Source organism: Macaca mulatta, chromosome 1 (genome assembly GCF_049350105.2).
Source record: "Macaca mulatta isolate MMU2019108-1 chromosome 1, T2T-MMU8v2.0, whole genome shotgun sequence".
Classification (NCBI taxonomy): domain Eukaryota; kingdom Metazoa; phylum Chordata; class Mammalia; order Primates; family Cercopithecidae; genus Macaca; species Macaca mulatta.
In genome coordinates, this window is record NC_133406.1 from 165,349,270 (window position 1) to 165,376,298 (window position 27,029).

General features: G+C 35.5%; 1 protein-coding gene across 2 annotated transcripts in view; it reads left to right on the forward strand.

Annotated features, from left to right (window-relative positions):
* Window positions 1-26,745, forward strand: part of SLC44A5 (solute carrier family 44 member 5) — a 521,995-nt gene extending 495,250 nt beyond the window's left edge. Inside the window, exons 16-27 of one of the 2 annotated variants that reach the window (XM_077988318.1) lie at window positions 854-985; window positions 6,233-6,332; window positions 8,772-8,864; window positions 9,321-9,408; window positions 9,911-10,173; window positions 10,701-10,795; window positions 12,813-12,916; window positions 13,988-14,061; window positions 14,682-14,752; window positions 14,877-14,965; window positions 17,260-17,344; window positions 25,031-26,745. In XM_077988318.1, the coding sequence (XP_077844444.1) occupies window positions 854-985; window positions 6,233-6,332; window positions 8,772-8,864; window positions 9,321-9,408; window positions 9,911-10,173; window positions 10,701-10,795; window positions 12,813-12,916; window positions 13,988-14,061; window positions 14,682-14,752; window positions 14,877-14,965; window positions 17,260-17,344; window positions 25,031-25,137 (1,301 nt within the window). In that variant the 3' untranslated portion in view covers window positions 25,138-26,745. Of the gene's footprint in view, window positions 1-853; window positions 986-6,232; window positions 6,333-8,771; window positions 8,865-9,320; window positions 9,409-9,910; window positions 10,174-10,700; window positions 10,796-12,812; window positions 12,917-13,987; window positions 14,062-14,681; window positions 14,753-14,876; window positions 14,966-17,259; window positions 17,345-22,131; window positions 24,217-25,030 lie in introns of those variants that run through there. The other variant, XM_077988316.1, reaches the window with a different exon arrangement.
* Window positions 26,746-27,029: the final 284 nt, after the last annotated feature.

A 27,029-nucleotide genomic window follows, 5' to 3' on the forward strand; every position in this document is an offset into this window, starting at 1 on the left:
ACTTATTATAAAAATAGAGTAAATTGCTCAAAACCAGTAGAGAAGAAAAATGGAATATAAGTAAACAAACAAAAAATCATCAATTTTAAAATACAAGAATTGGAAGAAAAGAAGTACAGACACAAAGTAGAATACAAAAGGCAAAATCATAGAAACAAATATAAATATATCAATATATAAAGTATAAATATGTTAAACTCACCAGTTAGAATACAGAGATTGTCAGGTCAGATTAAAATATACACATACAAATTGGAGCTATATATTATTTATAAAAGTTATAAAACATATAGAGAAGTAAAACATTTGCAAGTGAAGGGATGGAAAGAATATACTAACAATCAATAACAAAAGAAAGTGGAAGAAGACAATAATATCAGACAAAATTTTAGAATGACAGTGTTATGAATAAAAATGATTAAGTTCACTAAACTTGTTGTATCTATTAAAATAACCTCAAAAATCATAGAATTGCAAGGATAAATAAATAAGTGGATAATAATAAATTAGTATTGGGTATAAACCTTAAGGGGAGTTTTCAATGCATGTTTCTACTGAACAAATACATCATGATGTCCTACTGATGGACATTAAGGCCATTTCTAGTCAAAAGGACATTTAAAGCCAGATGTTTCCATAATTATCAAGACAAATACTGAAAACATTTATATCAAATATAGTAGCACATTTAGACTGTTGGATTCAAATAAAATATTTGCTGTGTAAATATGTGTCTTGCCTTTGCAGAAATTACATGCTGATCAGTTTCATGTAGATATGTATGATGAGCACATATAGCTCCTATTTCAGAAAATCATATTTTATATTATTCTGTTTTTCTTTCTTTTTCAAGGAATATGGCACTGTTACCAACAGTACACCAATCTTCAGGAACACCCACGTTCTGTATTAACTGTCTATGACATCGGGATTCAGACTAACATAAGCATGTACTTTGAACTGCAACAAACATGGTTCACATTGAGTGAGTATTTTAAAAACTGGTTTCATTAAAATTGTAATAATGACAAAACATCTTTTTGTCTAAAGGAAAACTTGGGTTGGTATAACCTGTTAAATGTATTTATCATTAGTGTTATAAAAGGTAATGTGTCTATAATCCTCTAACTATAGTAAGTGGAAAAGTCATTGAGGAAAATTTATTGTATAATCTAAAAAAACACTTCCTTACAAGGACCTCAAGACATTTGCCTTCAAATTAAAATGGTTTAGTTGTAGACATTCAGAGGCATTAACTGGATATCTAAGAAAGATGTTTAAAAAGAAACAAATGTTTGATTTTTCTAACTTATTTATTTATTTATTTATTTAATTTTCTGAGATACGATCTTGCTCTATCACCCAGGCTGGAGTGCAGTGGCACAATCATGGCTAACTTCACCCTTGACCTCCCAAACCCAAGCAATTCTACCACCTCAGCCTCCCAGGTAGCTAGGACCACAGATGTGTGCCACCATGCCTAGCTAATTTTTTAATTTTTTTGTAGAGATGGGGTCTCCCTAGGTTGCCTAGGCTGGTCTTGAATCTCTGGGCTCAAGTGATCCTCCCACCTCAGCCTTCTAACATGCTGGCATGAGCCACTGTGCCCAGCCTCAAACTTGTTTTTAAAAAAGAAAAAGGAAAAGGAAAAACAAACAACCATTTTTTCGTAACAAAACATTTAAACCATTTACAGGAATTATGAGTAATAAATATCTGAAAATAAATTTACATTTTTGAAGTGTTTCTTCAAGGTTTTTAATTTCTTAAGGATATTTTTTAATATTAACAAATTTAAATATTTATTTAAATGTAATAAAAATTTTTAAGCAGGATGATTTCAGAGATGGTTTTAATCTTATATTCCTAGAATGGTGTTATTACAATGCTCCTTGTAAGATTCGTGTTCTTTAATCAAGATTTTCAAAATAATCTCTGACTACATGTTGTTTTTTAAAAAAATCATCTTTATATTCTGGAAGTTAGAGAGCCAGACGAGACACATTCAAGGCAGCCTGGTAAGAAGCCCAGAAAGAACCTCAGAAGGGAGCAATATCTCGGTGGGGCATCATGATTCCAGGCATGGGTCCCATTCCCACCAATTTGAAAACCTGACTTTGCCACTTCATTTGAGGATCCTCAGGCTTTCAAGGACAAGCTCATGTTAAGTCACCAAAGCACCCTATATTTGTTTACATCATTAGGATAGTCTCCTGGTGACCAAAGTGCAGATATTTTCCATATAGGACACTACCTTCCTGGGATCAGAGCACCTGGAAAGCAAGATTACCAATCAGAAGCTATTTTAGCAAAGGGGCTCAGACGGCGGTGGGAGATGCTTTCCTCAGACGATGCCAACCTTGATGACCTAGCTGAGCAGCACAGATGTCCCTCCCAGATTCCTTCTCCACCACATTTAGTTTTTCTCTTAAAAAAAAAAAAAAACACTCGATCAAACTTCAACTTCTTACTGTTTGGCTTCTCATTTCTAGCTCTCATGCAGACTAATATCCTTCACTGACATCTTTTTTCCAAATACGTTATAAAATTGTTTCATTTATGACTTTTTAACTGCAAAAATCAGGCATCCTCATCAGGATCAGGGAATTGCACCCTCATCATTTTTGCTGAATTTAAATGATTCCACATCTCTTCAGCAACCCACTTACTGTTGTCTATTATTTCTAAAGTGACAAATGTCACCCATTATGTATTGAAACTTCTAGTTTTACTCTTGGATGGATCTTAGTTACAGGTTCTGTGCCCACCCCCTGCTGTCTCATAAGACCCTTCCACACAAGCGCCATTGAGGTGATCAGAATCTGCCATTGGAAAAGTAAAGATATGTACCTTTAGGAAAATACAGAGCTTATTAGAATTTTCAATTCTAGGGATACTGAAAACTCAAATAAGCCTCCGCTTTCGTAACTCACTTTTCAGACTTTAATTGATTACTTGCTCTGTGTTTGGACAAAATTCTAGGCACCAAAAACAAAAGCATATATGTGAAATTACACTCATTAACACAAACACTGAAAGTAGGCAGAGTTATAAATACCAAAATTGTAATTTCATGAGTTCTACTTTGTGTTCAGAGATGGTTCTATTCACATTTCTGCTATTAACTATGAACTCGTGTATATCTCTTAGCCCCCAGGGGCCAGTCTCACCCTTTGTTAAGTTACAGTTATACTGATGACTCTATAGGGCATCAAATATATTTATATTATTTACTCTGATTCAAACAAAAGGAGAGATATAGGATAGTCATGTGTTGCTTAATGAGAGAAATATGTTCTGAGAAATGTATTGTTAGGCAATTTTTTTCATTGTGTAAACATTATAGAGTATACTTATGCAAACCTAGATGGTATAGCCTACTACACTCTTAGGCTACATGTAATAGCCTATTGCTCCTAGTCTACAAGCCCATACAGCATGTTACTCTGCTGAATACTGTAGGAAATTATAATACAATGCCAAAATATATCCTTTGTATATCTAAACATAGGAAAGATACAGTAAAGATATGGCATAAAAGATTTTTTAAAATGGTACCCATGTAAAGAGTGTTTACCATGAATGGAGCTTGCAGATCTGGAAGGTGTTCTGGGTGTCAGTGAGTGGTGAGTGAATGTGAAGAGCATTACTGTACACTACTGTAGACTTTATAAGCACTGTACATGTAGGCTACAGTACATTTATTAAAAACTTTCTTCAATAATTAACCTTAGCTTACTATAACTTTTTACTTTATAAATTTTTAATTTTTTTAACTTTTTGACTTTTATAACATTTAGCTTTAATTTTTGACTCTTTTATAATAACACTTATACAAACAGCTGTACAAAAACATTTTCTTTCTTTGCATTCTAATTCTAAAAGCTTTTTCTATTTTTAAGGTGTGTTTTTTTTTTTCACTTTCAATATATTTTGTTAAAAATGGAGGCACAGACCAGGCGTGGTGACTCATGCTTATTATCATAGCACTTTGGTAGGCCAAGGTGGGAGGATCTTTTGAGCCCAGGAGTTCAAGACCAGCCTGGGCAACAGAGTGAGACCCTGTCTCTATTTATTTTATTTAAAAAATTAGAAACAAAAACCAAAAATTTAAAGACACAAATATATACATTATCCTAGACCTACACAAGGTCAGGATCATCAATATCACTTTCTTCCACCTCCACATCTTGTCCCACTGGAAGGTCTTTGGGGAAAGACCTTTGGGGAAAAACATGGAGCTGTCATCTCCTATGATAACAATGCCTTCTTCTGGAATATTCCTGAAAGACCCACTTGAAGCTAGTTTAAAGATAACTTTTTTATAGCAAGTAGTGGGAGTGCACTCTGAAATAACAAAAAGTATTGTGTAGTAAATACATAAAACAATAACAAACTCATTCCTTGCTATTATCAAGCATTATATGCTATACATACTTGTATGTGCTGTACTTTTATATGACGGTTAGCACAACAGGTTTGTTTACACCGACATCACTCCAAACACATGAGTAATGCATTGCAGTATGATGCCACTGGGCAATAGGAATTTTTCAGCTCCATTATAATCTTACAGGACTGGCATTGTGTATGCAGTCCATTGTTAACCAAAACATTGTCATGCAGTGCATGACTGTACATAAGTTCAAAAGACAGTTATATTTCTCTAATGTAATTATTTTGAGTGTGCAATTTTATAAAGGTGGAAGTTAAATATACAGTTTTTAACAGTGCAATGTCATAATATAAAGTGATTCTTATATGTATTATCTTTATAGGTTCATTCAAAGAAGATAACAATTTTAGCATAATATGGTTACACGCCACAATTTTGGGTTCTAATTAGTGTTTTAAGAGAATAAAATGTACATGAAAACATAAACACATAGTATAACTAAAGGAAGATTTAGAAGTGAGATGATACACTACTAAGATATTCGTATACCTCTGGGTGAAGTTCTACTTACTTGGAGACGGTAACTGATGTGTGATGTGTCAGAATTTTAGTAATATAATAATAGAATGAAATAATGAGCTCTCCATCAACAGAACTGTTCAAGCATGAGCTAAATAACCATCCAGCAAGGATGTTAGAGACTGGATTCTTTCACAAGTGGGAATTTAAGTTTCCATTAAGTTCCTTTTACAATTTTAGATTATTTTTCTTGATTTTAAGATCCATACCTTTTACTTTTTAATATTTCTGAAATCAGGATGCATCTTAAAATTATTGAATAAACATTTAATGAAGTGTTTCTTTACTTTTCCCAAAAAGTTTTTATTTAATTAAGGATATGCCTTAGAAATGAGGAAATATAATAATTGATGGTATTTGGCGTCAAGTTTAAAAAAACTAATTCAGGCTAGCTGAAGAGAAAAAAAAACTGGAACAGGCTGAGAGCAAAGCAGACGGTATTTACTGTAAGAATATAGAAGTGCCTTGTCAAACTCAAAAAAGCAGAAAGCTAGCTGGACTTCAAAGTTTATTTGGAGTCAGGAAATGAAAGCCAAAAAGAACCCAAGATTTCCTCTCCTTGCTATCTTGCTTTATACATCTACACTTTATTCTTTCTTTGCAGATTCACTTATTTCACATAAAGATGGTTTTGACACAGTTTGTATAACCTACAATTCAAGATTTATAAACTTCAAGACTAAATAAATTAAGTTTACTGAACTAGGTTCCCTTAGTTTCAATTCTAATACTTACATTGGCCAAGTTGGGTTAAGTTTACACCTGATTCCATCAATGGTGGCCATAGTGCAAAGAATCACAATAATGGGACAGCCACGAACCTGCCCTGCCAGCCAGCAAGGACAATTAAGAGGCATTATGAGGAAAGTGAACAGCTCAAAACATGTCTTCTGTATATTGTCTTACTCAGTGAATTAAAGGCGAAAACATCTAAAATAAAACTACCTAAAGCAGCCCTTCCCTTTCTCCATTCCTATTTTCTAAGTTCTACAAATTGTGTGAAATGCTTTTATGGATGAGATGAACCCTTTCCAAAAGAGATGTTCAAGCTCTTGCTAAAGGCTTTAATCTAGATTTCATAGGATTTTGTGAAAGTTAATTTCTAAGATTGGCATTTTTGGAGAGATAACACTGCTTAGATTATGAGGTGTCAAAATTGGCAGAAATAATCATAAAGTTCAATCCTAGCATTTGCAGGGAAGGTTTGTTTCCATATCTACTTGTATTACAGACTGATTTTTTTTTTCCTGTTCAAAGTGATAATACTCTGCATCATTGAAGTGATTGTCATCCTCATGCTGATCTTCCTCAGGAATCGAATCCGAGTCGCCATTATCCTGCTGAAGGAAGGAAGCAAGTAAGGCCCTTAATGTAGAAACTCGGCTAAAGTGTATCAGTCAGTAAAATCAGTCACTGTCGCTTGCATAAATATCTCATCTATTTTCCTTTTAAGATCACTTTTGGCTGGGCGCGGTGGCTCACGCCTGTAATCCCAGCACTTTGGGAGGCCGAGGCAGGCGGATCACCTGAGGTCGGGAGTTTGAGACCAGCCTGACCAACATGGAGAAACCCCGTCTCTACTAAAGATACAAAATTAGCCGGGTGTGGTGGCACATGCCTGTAATCCCAGCTACTTGGGAGGCTGAGGCAAGAGAATCACTTGAACCGGGAGGCAGAGGTTGTGGTGAGCTGAGATCGTGACATTGCACTCCAGCCTGGGCAACAAAACATTTAAAAGAAAGCATCTTCCATTCAGGCAAACTTGTTCAAGTTCACACTCTACCACTTATTAGAAAGATCACCACTAACATGTCCTTTAATATCCCCAAGCCTCAATAGTCATAGGGTAAAATAAGTGTAAAACCTATTCAGTCTATGTATTAGCAGTTTTTGAACACCAAATATGTGTTAGGAGAATGATACACGTGAAAGTAAGTGACAAAGTGCTATATAAAAGTTAGCTAGATTACATGTTATATTATTTTCATACTGGGTCATATGTTCATATTAATGGTTGGGATTGTTTGCAAAACTGTAAATCACCACAGTTCTATAAAGTCAATTATATGCTATTGCCACTTCTGAGTGATGTAATTTTCTAATAGGACAACTGATTCTAGGAGCACCAGACTATACATTTCATATCTAAAGCTCATAATTTAGGAACACTTTATACCAAGAGTCATTTTTATTTTTTAAAAGTTACAAAATAAACACTAAATATTTCATAAAATTCATGCCAAGAGATAATAACGCCTATAGTTTCCACACTATTCCAAAAGGTCATTCAAGAATAATACTGTGAACTTTTTAATAATGCATGGAGGTAACTGGGAAATCATTATTATAAAGCCAACAACCCATGCTCTCCATTTAGTGTGATGGAAACTACATTGTTAATGACCAAGAACCAAATTATTTTTAACAGTCTTTAAGGATTATTTGAACAAAATTACCATAGTATTATTTTTATTATAATAGTGCCACCTGAAGTCACTGGTTTAAATAGTTAACAAGCAGTTAGTTAAACTCTCGCTCCTTCCCTCAATAACCTATCATTAACCACTGAAAACTACTGATTTTCTGTGTTTATTTCTTAAGTAGTATGATATTGTACAGTTCACTGTAACTTGCTCCACTTGTTTCACTTCTAAATGTGCATTTGTGTGAGTATATATGTTTATGTTAAAGGGCCGGTAAAACTGAAACAGGCTGGTAGTTTACTCAGGGGGTAATAAGGACTGAAATAAATAGGTGTGAGAATACAGGGTAAACCTAAGGAGACACAATAATTCACTTAACAGCAGTGTACGAAGAAAAGAGAAAACAGGATAGCTTAAATAGTGAGGGGAGGAAGGTAGCAGATACAAAATAATCTAAGCATCAATGCATTAGGAGTGATAAGATTTTCATCTTATGTCTCAATGACCATATGAAACAGCATTGTGTTTAATCCAGTGTCATATGCTGAAAAGATCATGTAACAGAAGTCATTAGAAGTAATGCAGTCAGATAGCGAACATTTCACAAGACATGCCCTATTAGAAAATATCAAAGAAATTATTATCCTTGATAATTATATTTTACAAAATTGCATTTTAGAAATCATATTTTCAAATATAATTTGAATTTATAATTTAAAAATACATTTAACTGCAAATAGACATTATATATTCCACAGAAAAAAGAATAAGGAATTACCTGAAGGGTTGCTATGTGGAAAAAATGGTAAAATGGCCGTTTCTTCCCCAGAAGTTAGAGGATATAAGTCGCAAACAGGCAGATAAGGAAGAAATTTTTAATATCTTGATAAGAAAATAGAATAAGCCATGTCATGTAAAAGTAAGTACCCATCACTCAGTGTGTTCACCAAAGGCTAGTGAACACATTCTGAAGAAGTATAGGGGATTCCTGAATTAGTGGGGCATTCCCACAGTGTAACACATGATCTTCAAGGTCTCCTTCAATTTTAAAAGTCTAAGAATCTAAACCAAAGGAAGAAATGTCATGATTACAATGTATCAAATCTTTATGGATCAGACGGTAGCAACCAAAGAGAGGATAATTTGAGGGACTTTAGGCAGGAGTCTAACATGTGCATCGGAAAAACGCCTCAACTTACTTTTAAAAATAAGTAAATAAATAAATAAAAATGTAAAACCAACTGAGAATATGCCAGAATGATCACCAAAAAAGAGTCCGTGGTTATTACCAGTTTTCTTAGAATTAATTCAGTGTAAATCTTATTTCTAGTTTTAACAATCATTTTGAATTTCAACTATTTGTTTTATTTCAGAGCCATTGGATACGTTCCTAGTACATTAGTCTATCCAGCTTTAACTTTCATTTTACTCTCAATCTGTATTTGCTACTGGGTCGTGACAGCAGTGTATCCTTTGGTAACTGGCCTCTTTAAACCTCAGGTTCACATGACTATTCGTGAACCAGGAGTTTGTGTTCAGTGTTTTCTATCCTTGGGAAGATAAGGAATATACTAAGAAATAACTAATTTTTTTCCCCAAACTCAAAAAACGTTTCAATCTACTGATTGAGTTTCCCCTCAAATAGTTCACATTGTAGATTTGTTTTATTTTGTCTCCACATGATATTGCTCCTTAGCAATAAGCCAAGAAAACTCCTATACATTTTACTGTTTTAAGGGGCCACTCTGTGCAGCTGGCCCACATTACATTAATCTAGGCCTGAAAAATAGATGAATATTATTAAAATATTAGGCATTTTTGAAGTTAATTTCTCATGCACTTTTGAGTTGTCTGTATTATTTTCTTGTCCATTTATTTTCAATCTACCAGCAAATAGCTTATCCTTAATGGAGTCTATTCAGTTTCTTGGCGACATCAGGGGTACCCGTGTACAAAGTCATAGCTCCAGAGGGGCATTGTATACATGAAAATCAAACCTGTGACCCAGAGGTAAGTACAAGAAACTCTGTCATTTACTTACTGCAATATAGACTTCGGCTGTAATTCATTTTGTAGGTGTGGTAGGAATTGTCCCGAAGCAGAGATCCTATGCACTGATGGGGACAACTATGTGCTGAAGGGCAGTGTGCGTCAGGTAAGCAGGAAAGTATTGAAAACAGTGGGCGCAATGGAGAGAAAGCACTGTATTTCCTGAGTGTGCCTGTCCTACCATATACCCAAGACCACAGAAAGTAGGTATGGTCAACAACAACACTGATAAATGTGAAATTATAGTGGGTGCAGATTATGAGCATTTGATGAAAATTGGGATACTTTCCAGAGCTCATTAGAGAATTATATAAAGTGACATAACAGCAAATAGAGGAGTAAGAGCAGGAGCTAATGGGAAAAAAACAGGACACACAATTAAGGGGAAGAGGAAAACAAAGGGAGCTGTTATCTTGGAGTGACATTTAATATTATGTCCTTGTGCTCTTTTTTCTGAATGCAGATTTTTAATACAACTGAAATTGCCAAAGCTTGCCCTGGGGCTCTGTGTAACTTTGCTTTCTATGGTGGAAAGAGCTTGTACCATCAATACATCCCTACCTTCCATGTATACAACTTATTTGTCTTTCTCTGGCTTATAAACTTTGTCATTGCATTGGGTCAGTGTGCCCTTGCTGGTGCATTCGCTACTTATTACTGGGCCATGAAAAAACCTGATGACATCCCACGATATCCACTTTTTACTGCATTTGGGCGAGCCATACGGTAAGTTCCAGGTTGAAACTTATACCTATCTTGTCAGTTACATTTGGTGTGCTTGTAATTCAGTCTTGGCTCATTAATTCAAGTGGCAAGGTACAAATGAAATCAAAGGTACAAATCAAAATTCATGGATGCCCATTGGTTTTGTCTGGTTTTATAGCCAGTTTTACAATCACTACCCAAGCCAATTTCCTTCTAAATGCTATAGGTTATTAGAAAGAGAAAGAGATAGAGGAGGATACCAAATGCAAGATCAAGGTTTAACTTGGCTCTGTGTCTCCATTGAGCAATACAAACATCCTATTTTATGATGATAGACTATTGGTGTCATTTATGCTGATGAAGGGTAAGACAGATGTATATGGCTTAAAATCCTCTATAGAGACTTTTATATCTAAATAAGAGAGTGCAAAAGGCTCTTTGTTGTTGATCCTTCTGCAGATACCTTTTACTTGTGAAAATTATTGAATTAGCATCCTTTTAAATAATAGTATTAAGTTTTAACTTATTCTCATTTTATTTTTGTGCAGATATCACACAGGATCCCTAGCATTTGGATCTTTAATTATTGCATTAATTCAAATGTTTAAAATTGTCCTAGAATACTTGAACCACCGTCTTAAACGTAAGATTTCAGACGTCCTGACTTTTGTGAAGATAATCAATTGGGTCGGGGGTCGGAGGAGACCTGATGATTATAACTTGGACTAGGGTAATAAGGATGAAAGCGCATGTTTGGGACCTGTTCTGTTCTGAAGGAAAACCAGAGAGAGCTTGCTGAAGGAGTGGATGTCAGGGGAGGGGAGGGACAGTGGTGAAAGAAAGAGAGAAAAGGTGTGTGATCCTATTCATTAAGCTGTGGAAGCCAGAAGAAACAAATTTCAAAAAGGAGATTAAGAATTCTGTTTTGAGATGTTATTGTTGAGAAGCATGATGGAGATGTCAGGTTGGCAGCTCCAAGTCTGTAGTTCAGGTCAGGTTAGGTTTAAAATATAAATGTGGGTGTCACAGGCATAAATCTTCATACCTGATATATATTGTTTACAAACACATACACTTTGCTTGGAATGCACCTTAAAATATTTTATTATTAATATCAGAAACAGATTTGAAAAGGCACAAAAAAGCTGGAAGACTCACACTTCCTGATTTTAAAACTTATTATAAATCTACAGCAATCAAAAGAGTGTGGTACTAGCATAAGGACAGACATATAGAGGTAAAATAAAACAGAAATCCCAAAACTAACTCTCACATATAAGACCATTCAAGGAAAAAGGTCAGTCTTTTCAACTAATGGTGCTGGGAAAATGGGATATCCACATGCAAAAGAATGAAGTTCAGCCTTATCTTACATTAATATACAAAAATTAACTAAAAATGGATCAAAGAGCTAAACAAAATCACTAAAACTATAAAACTCTTAGAAGAAAACATAAGTTGAAAGCTTCATGACATTGGATTTGGTGATTATTTCTTAGTACACCAGAAGCATAGGCAACAAAAGAAAAATAAATCGAACTTCATCAAATTTAAAAACATTTATTCAACAAAGAACACTACCAAGAGAGTGAAAAGACAGCCCACATGATGGAAGAAAATATTTTCAAATCATATGCCAGATAAGGGATTCATATCCAGAATATATAAGAACTTCTACAACTCAACAGCAAAATAATCAACCCAGTTCAAAAATGGACAAAGAACTTGAATAGACATTTTTCCAAAAACGATATACAAATGGACAATGAGGACATGAAAAGATGCTTAATATCACTAGTCATTAGGGAAATGCAAATCAAAACCACAATGAGATAGCACTCCATACACATTAGAATGGCTATTATATATATATATATATAAACAAAGAATAGGAAACAGAAAATAACAAGTGTCGGTAAGAATGTGGAGAAATTGGAACCCTTGTGTATTGCTGGAGGGAATGTCAAATGATGTAGTCACTGTAGAAAACAGTATAGGAGTTTCTAAAAATTTTTAAAATATAATTTTATATGACCGAGAAACCCCATATCTAGATATATATGAAAAGAATTGAAAGAAGGAACTCAAACAGATACTTGCACATCACTGTTCATAACAGCATTATTCGGAATAGGCAGAAGGTATAAACAACCCAAATTCCAATCAACAAATGAATAAACAAAATGTGTTATATACATACAATGAAATATTATTCAACCTGAAAAAGGAATGAAATGATGAACCTTGACAACATCATGCTAAGTGAAATAAGCAAGATACAAAAGGATAAATATTGTATGATTCCTCTTATTTGAAGCACCTAGAAGAAGCAATTTTATACATAAAAAATATATAATAGAGTTTACTAGGGGCTGGGGGACAAGGGGAATGAGAAGTTACTGTTGAAGGGCATAGAATTTCTATTTGAGATTTTAAAGTTCTGGAAATGGATAGCAGTGATGGTTGTACAACATTATGAATGTACTCAATGCCACTGAACTGTAAACTTAAAAATGGTTAAAATGGCAAATTTTATATTATGTATATTTTATAACAATACAAAATTTTAAATCTCATTTTAAATGTTGTATTATCATTTATTTTGATTGATAAGGTTCAGCTGCAAAGCATTAATAGATTTAAATATCTCCTTATCACAGGTACCGAGAACACATTGTCTAAATTCCTACAATGCTGCCTGAGATGCTGCTTCTGGTGTTTGGAAAATGCAATAAAGTTTTTAAACAGAAATGCCTATATTATGGTAGGTAGATTATTTTTTATTTACTAAGCTGCTTCTTTGCAATCCCAAACATCATGTCTACATTGCCGTCTCTAAAGCACTTTTACATCATGCAGTTGAATTTATCACTATGCTGATATAAGGCTTGTTAATCCAATGCCTGATTCAGGGATATGCTTCCCTAGTTGAGATAGTATCTGAACTATACTTTATTGTTACTTTCAATATTTTTTTTGAGAGCAAAAATATTACACACTTTGGAAACTTATAAGTGTGCTGGATAAAAAATGGTTTTATGTGTCTTTGGCATAGTTTAGTGGGAAGAAAGAGTATTTAATCTATGTTTCACTCTGAGAAGAAAATACTTTCTAATTCTGGAATTTACATAATTTTAAAGAAGAGTCTTATCCTTTTTATGAATCTTGTGTTAGAATGTGTGGAGATTGACAATGCTTAACTGACTTTTGTTTCCTATGGCATTATGGAAAGTCCTACATAGGCTTTTTAACATAAGGGATCCAGAAATATAATTTTTCTAACATTTAGAAAGCTACAGTATAACCTTTTGACATTTGCTTATTATCACAGTAGCACAGGGTCTGGAAAAGTGATAGAAATAGTTATGGAGATTCAAACAGTCATTAATTTACCTCCAATGAGAGTATTATGTTGAGCCTATTCATCAATAAATCAGGTTTAGTGAAAGGTATTGGGTTTCCTTAAGAGTAATTTTTTTATGTAGAGACTACAATATTTAACCTTTTCAGCAATAAACTCTAGCCCAAACATTTTAAAGGCAGAAGCCATTATCTGGAATTTGAGAAAAAGACCTGCCTCTGTTTAAGGCTGTCTAATCCCCCAGAGTTTGAGGGCATACAGCATCGGAAGCACACCTGACTGTCAATGACCCTGAGAGTTGTGTAGAGCTGAGGACACACAGTGTGTCCCACAAATCCACATGTTAGAAAGAAGAGTGGGGACAGCTCTACAAATGACAGGAATTAATTTGGTTACCTTCCTGTCATTGGATTGTCTTTTGATCTTGTTAGAGTATGTTACTGGCTCCAGAATAATATCAGCTGTCTTCCTCAGATTGCAATATATGGCAGAAACTTCTGCAGGTCAGCAAAAGATGCTTTCAATCTGCTGATGAGAAATGTTTTAAAGTAAGTAATCAGGCTGAACATTGTAATTTAACAATTTAATGAACCTTGAACATTACATCCTTCACATGTTGTTATTTAAAGTGTTGGTGGCATTATTAGATATGAATATTATCTTTTAACCCGATGGATTTAAATATTATCTCTCATACCATTAATTTATTTTCATATCTGAGAATTGTTGCTTCCATCATCCACCTGTGTCTTTAGGTCCATTGGCATTTTTTCATTTTTATTATCCCCTCTGCTCAAGAAATTCCCCCAGATGAACAACATTATCATCTTTCCCCCTCCCAGAATTGGTGGAGCCTGAGTGAACAAAATCAGAGAACAATACAGCATCCTGAGGACGCAGGGTGTCTATAGGCTTCAAATCAGAGACAGAGGCTGACACCACCACTGCAGGGCTCCTGACAGCCCTACAATGCCATCTTCTGTTTACATTAAAAATAAGTCAGAACATCATCCATGAGTTCCACCATCATTTCTTCCAAAACAATTGCCAAATACAGTTTCAGCAAAGACACATCAAAATAAACTCATGAATATTTACTGTCATCAATTTCAAGTAACAAGTATATTTTAAACACAAAATTATACTTTCTTTTTTTTCTGATATTCAGAGTTGCAGTTACAGATGAAGTTACATACTTTGTATTATTCCTGGGGAAAATTCTAGTTGCTGGAAGTATAGGTAAGTAATCATGATGAAAATAATTTTTAAAAAGTTTAAAAGATGTTTGGAAGAACTGCTTTACTACAAAAAACTATATTCCTTTGCAAATGTATAATATACATGTTCTACCTTTTCAATGTAGGTGTTCTGGCCTTCCTATTCTTCACACAAAGACTGCCAGTGATTGCACAAGGACCAGCATCTTTAAATTACTACTGGGTACCTTTGCTGGTAAGAGTTGGTGTCTGAGTCATTGCAGACTGCTCTAATAAAAATACTATAGACTGGATGACTTAAACAACAGAAATTTATCCCTCACTGTTCTGAAGGCTGGGAAGTCCAAGATCAAGGTGCCAGCCAACTTGATTTCTGGTGAGGGCCCTCTTCCTGGTGAACAGAGAGACACCCTCCTGTATCTTCACATGGTGGCGAGAGAGAGAGAGATTATCTCTTTCATTTATCTTCTTATAAGGACACTAATCCGATCCTCCTGACCTAATCACCTCGTAAAGTTCCCACCTTCAGATAACATTGGGGCTTAGGACTTCGGCAAATGAATTTAGGGGGTACACAGTTCACTCCGTAGCAGCTGGGTATTGCTGATTCTGTGATTTATCAGAGATAGCACAATTTTAAAAAAGGAATAGGAGAAATAATAATGATAGCTAAAATTATTGGTCTTACTTTATGCCAACCCACATCCTACTTTAGAGACTGGGTTCCTTGGAAATAACCTGAGACAGAAGATTGCATGCAGAAGGTATGTCAGGAAGCTGTCTCCTGAGATACATTGGTAAGAAAGTGAGGAGGGCAGGATAGGTAGCAGGAGAAGCTGACCCATGCCGAAGTTACAGCTGAGGCCTCAGAATTGCAGGACATTCTGGCAAAGGGGCTGGACCTTTGTATGCTGCATCAGGCAGTTTTTGATCATGAACTGACCCCTGCATGAGGGTATAACTTTGGGTGAGGCAATTCCCTGCAGGAAGGGCAATTCTTAGTGAGGGAAGCAACCGAGTCATTAACAGCCTAGATTTCCAACAATTGAGGATGGATGAGGCAGTGTAGATCTGGGTGAAGCCCTGCAGTATCTATCATAATATATTAACTCATTTAACCCACATGTCAAAAATACTGTCGTTACTTACATTCTCCCCTCCCCGACTGCCAATTTTATATAGGAGACACAGAGAGGTTAATTCACTTGTTGAGTGCCTGAGCTGTGATTCAAACCCAGGCAGTACATGCTCTTAATGCCTAATGCTTTATTGCCTTGGTGTACAAGATACTAAAACTGAGATATTTTTGCTAGGTACTGGGGGTGGCAGGAAGAAAATGGGCAGGTCATCAATGATAGACTGGATAAAGAAAATGTGTTACATATACACCTTGGAATACTATGCAGTTGTAAGAAAAAATGAGATCATGTTCTTTGCAGCAACATGGATGGAGCTGGAGGCTGTTATCCTAAGCAAACTGATACAGGAAGAGAAAACCAAATACTGCATGTTCTCACGTATAAGTGGTAGCTAAATATTGAGTACACATAGACACAAAGGGGGAAACAACAGATACTGGGGCCTACTTGAGGGTGGAGGGTAGAAGGAGGGAGAAGATTGAAAAACTACCTGTTGGGTACTATGCTTATTACCTGAGTGATGAAATAATCTGTACACCAAACCCCTATGACACACAATTTACTTATATGGCAAACCTGTACATGTACACCTTAACCAAAAGTAAAAGTTAAAAAAAAATTTTAAAAAGAATTCAAAAGAATATTCCAGAAATAAAAACACTGACATCAACTGACTGAAGAGGTACAAAATATCATTGGCAAAATCTCTTTGCTTGATACAAAAATCTGTTTTCTCTTTCTTCTAAAAAGCTGGGCATATGGCCAGAATCCCTGGATCACTGTGTTGAGAAGAGTCGTTCTGTTATCTGGAACACCTATTATAAACTGTTACCCTAGGGAGAAATAAACCTCTCCTTTTTTAAGAAAAAAGAAAGAAAAGGAAGGAAGGAAGGAAGGAAGGAAGGAAGGAAGGAAGGAAGGAAGGAAGGAAGGAAGGAAGGAAGGAAGGAAGAAAGGAAGGAAGGAGAGAGAGAGAGAAAGAGAGAGAGAAAGGAAGGAAGGGAGGGAGGCAGAGAAAGAAGGAAGGAAGGGAGGGAGGGAGGGAGGGGAGGGAGGGAGACAGGGAAAGAGGGAGAGAAGGAAGGAAGGAGGGAAGGAAGGAAGGAAGGAAGGAAGGAAGGAAGGAAGGAAGGAAGGAAAAAGAAATGAAAAGGAAATAGTACCCCCCCAAAAAGGAAAAAAAAGGCAGTTAATGTAATAAAACTTGTTTAAGTCTCAGTACAAAATATGCAGAAGCATTATCATTGAACTTTTTGGTTTCTACATTAAACCCTTTTTCCCATACAGAGTACTTCAAAACTTTCTCATCATGGCTTTCATTTATAGCTGCATTATTCTTCTTCTGGACAAAGTAAATGACATGTTGGTTCTCTCCTTTATCCATTTACAGACGGTCATTTTGGGGTCTTACCTGATTGCACATGGGTTCTTCAGCGTCTATGCAATGTGTGTTGAAACAATTTTCATCTGCTTCTGTGAGTATTTAGTATGTGTGTGTGTTTTCCCCCTTCAGCGGATAACTAAAAGGTGAGATGGTGAAGGCCCAAGTCCTTAGCTGACTTGAGGATCTGCTGTTACCTGGCTGCAACCACAAAACGCGTTTATCTGGAAAGAGGTATTGCTTAGTAGATGTTCTTTAAACCTTAATACCTGAGAAATAAGTCAGATGCAGAGAGACAAATACTTCATGATCTCACTTACATGTAGAATCTAAAGGAGTCAAACTCATAGAAACAGAGTAGAGGGGTGCTGACCAGAGACTGAAGGGTCAGTAAAATAGAGAGATTTTGGTCAAAGGGTACAAACTTTGAGTTATGCAGGATGAATAAATTATGGCACTCACATGTACAGCATGGTGACTATAGTTAATAACACTGTATTGTTAACTTGAAATTTGCTAAGCTCTTAAGTATTCTCACCACACACGCACACAAAGATAACTATGGGAGGTTATAGACATGTTCATTAGCTTGACTGTGGCAATCATTTTACAATATATTCATATATCAAAACATTATACACCTTAAATATTTACAATTGTTATTTGTTAATTATATCTCAATAAAGTTGGGGAAAAAAATTGCACCTCAACAAAGCTTGGGAAAAGTACACAATTTAAAAAGAAATCTTAACAGCTAAGAGAATGGAGTTTGCAAAGCACAGAAGAGTCAACTACTGAAATGAACCTCAGTCTTCATGGCATACTGTTAGCATGAAATTATTTTGTTCATTTCTTGATTTTTTAAGTAAATAACAATGATTGGCTTCTGCCATGCTTTATTAACAGAACTGAAGACATAACTGGACTCTGGGAACTAGATATGTGGAATTCTTTACGGAGAGGATTTATAAATTCTGATAAAGCCAAGATGACAAAGTGGTTTCAAGGACATATAGGGCCAATTCAAACTGTGCATCACAATGACAAATGGATAGGATGCAGAGAGGAGTGCCTCTAGGAAACAGTTGGATTAATTTTGATACATAGAGTTAAAATACTTCTTTAGAGCTTTCATCACTGACTTATACATGATGCTTCTATAGTTGCATATGCAACTCCCAAACACAAAATAGGGTTTTCTTTTTTTGGCTAGGCACTGTCACTCATACCTGTAATCTTAGTGCCTTGAGAGGCCAAGACGGGGAGAATTGCTTGAGACTAGTCTGGGCAACATAATGAGACCCTATATCTACAAAATAAATAAATACATACATACATACATACATACATACATACATAAAGTCAGGCATGGTAGCACAAACCTCTAGTCCTAGCTACCCAGGAGGCTAGGTGGGAGGATCACTTGGGCCCAAGAGTTCAAGGCTGCAGTGAGCTATGATTGTGTCACTGTATTCCAGCCTGAGTAACAGCAAGATCCTGGCTCTGAGAAAAAAAAATGATTTTTTAAATATTAGTACCTCACCTGAAAAGTCCTGGAGAACCTAGTATCTAGCAGAAGCTTAATCTAGCCCTCACCTTCCATGCCATTTCTTTGGCAAACCAACAGAAAGTAGAGTCAGTAAGTAAAAGAGCAGAACTTGTTAGCTGCACAACTACACATCCTGGGAGATTATTTCTTTAGCACATTGCCCTTAAGAGAAACAGAGAACATTTACTCTCTGACAGGCCATTACTGACCAATCCACTTGTATAAAACTAACAGTTTGCATTTTAGAGTAACCCACAGCACCAACTTCACATTGGGATCAAGAGAGAAGATAACTATAGGGAGATATATTCAAAGAAAACCTCCTAGAAAATAGTTTGGCCTTGTTTTTTGTTTGTTTGTTTGTTTCTGAGCTCATTAAAATCAATTCTCAATAACCGGACAAAGAATTCAGGAGAACTTTATGTACTAGTTAGCTCTTCCTCTGGTTGTAATAGGAATTAAAATGTTTAATGTTTTCCTAGTGCTTCAGTGGTTTAAGAAAAGCTATCTATCAACAAAACATCACATGAACAAACAGTTCAGTATGGGATGGAAGAAGGAGCACGAGTAAGGTTATTCGTGCTAAAACACGATGGAGACAGGGCTCTGGAATGCTCAAAGATCTCTCCTTTCATCTCTAACACTAATCATGGGAGCAATACCTGGAAATCACTGTGTGGCCTTCCCCATTCTTGTAGCTGAAAATACTTATCAAAATTTGTCTCAGGAAATGTCTGGAACCTACTAGTTTCCAGTCTTTGCAAGTTTTGGCTAATATGTTGATTTTAAGTTTGGCAGTTGATTTTGAATTTGGACAGTAAGAAATGTTTTCCACCATCTTTATTAATCAATTGCCAACTCCTTGAAAGCCAGGTACATCAGCTTGATTCAGTGTATTGCATGTTGACAGGAATCACTTCCTTACAGAGACTCTTGTCTGTGATAACAAAGAACAAGGAAACTTAAATTGTGTTTCTCTTCCTCCCCTAGCTGTTACTGTGGGCAACATCATACGTTGTAAAATATTCTTCTTAAATGATGCCCTGAGCCAAATTCTGAATGTGTAGATTGATTGATTGATTGATTGATTGATCGATTCCTATTATCTTGGCTGCCAGAAAACCAGTGATTTTTACAATGCCAACCATTTGTAAACACTTCATTTTTAGAAACATGGAATCTTTTTATTATTACAAGGTGCTGAGATGCATGATCCCAGAGTGGGAAAAAAAATAATGGTTGTAGATGATTATTAATATGATCCAGGCCAGACTTCTTACCGGTACCTCAAGAGTAATAACAAGATAGCTATGTTATATATAGCAGTAATCCCTCCTTATCCACGGGGGATACATTCCAAGACCTCCGGACATGCCAGAATTCTGTAATAGTACCAAATTCAATTGCTGTCAATTGGAACATGTTTCCGTGTATGTCTTCCATCCACAAATGTAATGCCTTTTCCATCCTAACTAAGCACTTATCATACACTGTGGCCATAACTTTTGCAGTTTGAGATACAACAACAAAAGTAGCTTAAAATTCTTTTTTCTTCTTCACAATTTCACGTATAGAAGATTTGTTCTGCCGGGCATGGTGGCTCATGCCTGGAATCCCAACACTCTGGGAGGCCGAGGCAGACATATCACTTGAGGTCAGGAGTTCGAGACCAGCCTGACCAACATAGCGAAACCCTGTCTCTACAAATAATACAAAAATTAGCCAGGCATGGTGGTGGGCACCTGTAATCCCAGCTACTGGGGAGGCTGAGGCAACAGCACCACTTGAACCTGAGAGGCAGAGGCTGCAGTGAACCGAGATCACACCACTGCACTCCAGCCTAGGTGACAGAGCGAGACTTTGCCTCAAACAAACAAAAAACCGAAGAAGATTTGTTCTTACATAGATCTTAGCAACCTCAGCATACATTTATTTCTTATTAACTCGAGAACTTTCACCTTTTCACTTAAAGGAAGTATTTTACAGATTCTCTTTGGCATATCCAAATTGCCAGCAATGCTAATCTTGGAATTTGAGGCCATTATTAACTAAAATAAGGGTTACCTGAACACAAGCACTGTGATCTTGCAACAGATAACTAAGAAGGCTACTAAGTGACTAAGGGAAGGGCATCCTAGACAGTGAGGTGATGCTGGATTAAGGGAGGATCCCCTGCCAGGGTGGGATAGAGCTTGACGGTTTGAGGTCTCATTATGCTACTCATAATAGTATACACTTTAAAATTAATAAATTATTTATTTCTGGAATTTTGCATTTCATATTTCTGGACCTTGGGTAACTAAAACCACAGAAAGTGAAATTGTAGACAGCAAAACTGTGGATAAGAGGGGACTATTGTATAGAAATAGGATTAAGGACAAAAAAACAAAATGATCCGCGTCTATCATGTTCCCTCCTTTGCTTTTCATTTTGTATGTGAGGAAGGTCACTGTGAGGGCTAGTAGAAATCTACTAAACCAGTGACCCAACTACTCCCAAGAGTACAGCTACTGTCTGCTGTGAACTGTATATATCTGGGGGAGGCTTAATTTCATGCAAATGTATCCTTGTTTCTCAGCATAATTCTGGTGCTTCCCCCCAACTACCCAGCAGGTGGGTGGTCAGTGAACATGTCATCAATTTAATATTAGCCTAAGCAAAGCTGAAAAGTAAATTAACATATTACAAGAGTCTGAATACATTGATATTAGCTTTCAAATATAATCTGAGGAAGACTGCAAAAACTTAGGACAGGGTGCCTTATAGTTAAGTAGAACAAGAACAAAACTAGGTGTCAAGAGGCTGAGTCCCTATCTCATCCTATTTACCTCAGAGCCTTTGACTTCAGCAGAGTTTTTTTCTATCCCTGGGCCTCAGGGTCTTCATCTGTAATATTAGAGTATGGACTACCATTAGAAGTGACTTGAAAGTCTGAAATTCTGTTATTATTCTACGTTTATCACAGTATTAATACACTTTCTATTCAGCCCATCCCGGAAGATTTGGCAATTTATATCTTTCTGAAATGAACAGTTACAGGATTTAAAGATGACATTTTTGAAGGGACATAGAATATCTTCTTAGCCTTTAAAGTATCAAAATACATCTCTTTGGGAGTGGGAGGGATTTAGGAAGTTTCAGTGTTTCCTGGCAGAGGTTGAAGCTTCTTGCCTTGCCCAGCATCAGCAAGTAAACTGCACTAATTTGTCTTATATTTGACTTTCTAACACTGATTTTTCTGATTTTTCCCTGTTCGACCCACCAATTTATAAAAATGTGTATAATTGTTCTGCTGCTGCTGCTTTTGTCTGCTTTGGCTGCTGCCTATACAGGTGAAGATCTGGAAAGAAATGATGGATCTACAGAAAAACCCTACTTCATAACCCCTAACCTGCACGGAATTCTGATCAAGAAGCAACTAGTTCCCCAGAAGCAGAAAGAGTAGAAAAGCTCCAAACAGTGTCACTCACTTTTAAGTAGAAGTTGTGTAAATTAGGTTGATTGTAATTTGGAAATGTCGCTTTTGAGTAATGTGAAATTTCTGTGCTTAATTCTAAAAAGTCAGCACCTGGTGCCACCTGAGGTGTCAGGTATTTGGTGATGTTAGCTGCTGTCTGCTTTATAGACGGTGGTCCCAGCTAAAGATCAAAATGTTAATGTCAAACGTTTTTTAAAATCTGTAGCCGAGAGTGTTTTAATAACTTTTATAACTCAGTGTGCTGTTTCCATTGCAGCACTTTGATAGCCTTTCTTTTTATAAGTGTATATTTGTAAAGGATATTCAGGCAATTTTTGAAAACACTATAAATGTGTAATTAATTAGCCATAAAATATTGATTTATAGTTAACCAGCCTATGGTACTAAATTTGTAAATATGGTGCTATGGTTATATTTATACTGTTCGAGCTGGTGGACAACTCTCTAAACTGTGATTAAACTTGTATTAATGGTTCCCTAGGAAGTATATTTCAGTGAGTCATGTCCATAACAAACATAGATGTTGGTGTTATACAGGTTCTACGGAGAGCATTACTGGGTAAAAAATACTGTGGAACCTTCAGAGCCCATTCTGTTTTAGTGAAATGATGTTTATAGTGAAGTCGAATCTGAGTTCTGGAGTGTCATTTCCAACAACATGAACCTCTGTCCGTGATGAAAACATTCTGAACAAAACTGAAATTGTTACATAACTCATGCCTTTTGTCTTTAACCCAAATTTCTTATTCCCACTATATAGAAAATCAATATGAATTTGTTTCAGAAGAGTGATTATATCTTTTCATGAGCATACCTGTGTTTCTAGATTAAAGAGATTGTGTAGCTTTGTTCTACAAAAGGTTTGATTTTGTCTCACCTTTCAGTGAGGAAAGAGAAAAGTAAGACAATTCAGATTTTACCCTAAGGAAATATACTGTCGGCCCTCCATCATCTAATACCTTCATGAGGGAAATACTGCAGGTTAGGAACTCTCTCCCTGCAGGGCTTAGGAGGAAAATTGTTGCCACCTGCCACCCTTGGCTGCCTGAGGTTTCTGATAGTCATGCGTAAGTTTTGAACGGCAGAACAAAGCATGAATCAGACACACACCTTGCCGAGCCATCCTCTGTGTGCAAATGTGTATGATGCGGTTAACCGTGTAAAAATGCACCCCTAAAGGAGCATTGAATCAATTTGTATTTTCTTGGCTTTTACCGTAAGCTTTGTGTATAAGGATTATTTATGTATTGACAGAAAGGAACATGTTGATCTAACATGTTGATCTGAATATCACCTATATATCCAAGAAAAGAGTCAGAAATGTATTATTGTGTTATAGATTGATCTAAATATGTATTAATTATCTTCAAGTGTAGAAACATAGATTTAAACTGACTCTGTGGCAGATTAATTAATAGCAATAGCCAATGAATAGGGAAGATTTTTAATATGTAATGACTACCAGCTTGTTCTTGGCTTACATTCTTGAGATTATTGTATTCAAAAGTGTCGGCTGGCTTCACATTTTGGCAAAGAGCCTTCTGCATTCTTATTCTCCTTGAAGCATAATGCAGATAATAATGACAACTTATCTTTCTTGATTATTATTATTTTATTATTCAACAAGACAAGGAAGGGCCACAACAAAGGACCAGTAGAATAGTGACCTCTACCTGAGAATTTGTTGTAACTATAAATGTCTATGCTCTGCCCAAGAGCTTCTGATATACTGTGATTTGATGTAAGCCAAGATGTGAATTATTATAAAGTTCTCTAGTTGATTCTGATACACATAAAAGTTGAAAAATTGGCCAGGTGCGGTGTCTCACGCCTGTAATCCCAGCACTTTGGGAGTCCAAGATGGACAGATCACTTGAGACTAGGAGTTCCAGACCAGCCTAGGCAACATGGTGAACCATCTTTATAAAAAATATAAAAATTAGCCAAGTGTGGTGGCGCACACCTGTAGTCTCACCTACTTGGGAGGCTGAAATGTGAGGGTGATTTGAGCCCAAGAGGTCGAGGCCGCAGTGAGCCATGATCACACCACTGCACTCCAGCCTGGGTGACAGAGAAAAACCCTGTTTAAAAAAAAAAAGTTGAAAAATCACTTGAATAAAATATAAATCAACACATAAAACTAGTTGCCAATTTATACTATGAGCTAACGTCTAGTCAGAAAAATATTCTCCATTTACTACTTATTTGTGTAATTGAAATGTGTAGAATAAAAATGAGCATTGTTTTTGGGAAGATATTTAGAAGCCATTTTCTTACAAAGCAATTAAACTAAAAACTGTGAAAAACTAGGGCAATGTTCCTCAAAATTTGCAGTGGATGTGTTTGAAATCTAAAATTTCACAATTATTAGTTTTCAAGGCTATACTATCTACATTATTGATGGCAAAACAAAATCAATTTTAAACAAATATAGTAATTTAGAAAGTAAATTGAAAAAAGAAGGTGAAAGTTATTTTCTCAATCTTGCAACTGAGAGACACGCAATATTGTCAGAATCTGACCTGTTACACAGAATGAAATAATATATACTGACATAATCACAAGGGCTGATTGTTTTCTCATAACTATGTTTACAATAATGTTGATGCCAAACCATGCTGTTTAAAAAACAAAAACAAAAACAAACAAAAAGAGGATTTTGAACTGCTGTAAAGCGAGTATACAGCAGATGGCGATGTTACTTCTCTTACAGTTCTGCTTTGCTATTTACTCTGTACCATTCTTCCTCCTAGTGGAAGATTTAGAAAGAAATGATGGTTCTACTGCAAGACCTTATTACGTGAGTCAACCTCTGCTGAAGATTTTCCAGGAGGAAAATCTACAAACTAAGCAGCAGTAGAAGAGCAAACTGGTCGTCCTACAGCTGTGTGTTACCTTTTCTCCATCTGCTGTGTCCGTGCAACATTTGTTTCATAAGTGCTTTGTGTTTAGCAACACTGTATTTACGACCTTGTTGGCTTGCATTTGCATGTTTTATACCAAAGCTTATACTGTAATATGTGAAGCCATCAGAAATCGCAAGGGAATTGTTAATAACATAAAACATTTTTATACTAAGATCATTTGTTTTGTAATTCATTTTTAAAGAGTGGCTTGGATGTTTTGAAAATAATACTGAATATGTTAATATTCTTTTAAATCTTAGATTGAAAAATGATACATTATTTAAATTGATAGCTCCTAATATATTTTTAAAATTAAAACTAAAAGACTTCTTCTGCAGGGAAAATTGGTCAGCAAAGTGAAATTAAAAAGTTTAAAGCTTTTCCCACTCTTGTTGGACAGTAAATCAGTGAAAGGACTGCCCCACTTCAGAGTTTGCTCTCTTTAAGTATAGAATGTTTCCTCTTAAACAAATTGCCAATCATCCAGCCTTTACTACTTCGCCCTCTGACAAAGTGCCTTACTGGCTATTTAATATTACCCAGCTTTTATGGGCAAGTTTACAAACATTGTTTTTAAAAAAATTAAAACCTGCAATGTTTCGTGATTAAAACAAGTCTTCTTGCATTTGTTTCACTCTTAGCTCACTGATTGGAAAACATTTGTCATTTTGCTCTGTTTGATATCCTCACTATTATGGAATACATTGTGCAGCTAAACAATTTCCCTTGCGCCTAGTGGACATTCCTGAATGTGTACTACACGCAAGAAGAAACAAACCCCGAAAGAACACTTGTTGGATTTCCTTCTTTCTTTCTTTTATCTTTTTTTTTTTACTAAAAGAGAAGTTTTAAAATGAAATGTTTTCTATAGTAGATCTTTGAAAATACAGTAGGTATAATACTGCATTTCTCAGTGTTTTACAAAGATCAGAAAGGGAATCTTCTAGGAATTACAAAGGGAAACTTTACTCCTCGAGAGGGTGCTCACAGATGTCATGTACTGAATAGCTCCCTTTTAAATGATCATTTATTTTCATCAAAGCCTATTCTATATATGCCATTTCATTTTCTAACTTTTGGTATGAAAAAATCAGTTTACTTATAATAGGTTAGTTGTATTGTGCTACTAGAAACAGGAACATAATTTTCAATTCAGTTTTAAATAATTTTACCAGTACTACTAACTTTTAAGGAAATTCATTTGGTTACTCCGTGTTACAGAAAGAGTTCATAAAAGTATTCACCCTAAGAGAATGTCAATCATATAATGATAATTTGTGAAAGCTTTGAGAGTCAATCATCAGTAAGTTACTATCAGTTTATAAAATATTATCACATTTGTTTAAATGTGACTTTAGATACTTTTATGCCAAAAATAAACCCACATGAGCACATGACAGTCTGAGCTCTATAATCAGTGTGCTTCTGCTGTGCAGAAATGTTAGAAATGTATTGTCTAAATATCTTTGATAATTAAAATGTTTAATATTTAATGAAATTTGTTGTTACTTATTGTTTTAAAACTATTTGTTTTTTCTTTTAATAAAGATTTAAATAAGAAATATCTGTCTGTCTTTTGATTTAAGCTAGAAAAAGAGAAAAGCTTTTGCTTTCAAAACCCACTATACTATGACAGTATCTTCTCTGTACCAAATGTCTAGGTGGGTTTTTTATTTTAATCTAGATTTATATTTTTAAAATTTCCACTTTTCTCCAGCTGTGCGTTGACAAATCAAGTAACGGAAACTGATAACTTATACAAAGGAAATAAGTCAAAGCTAAATGGATGAGATACAAAAAAATTTTTAAAAACTCAAAAATTTTTTTAAAGCCTAAATTAGTCAGT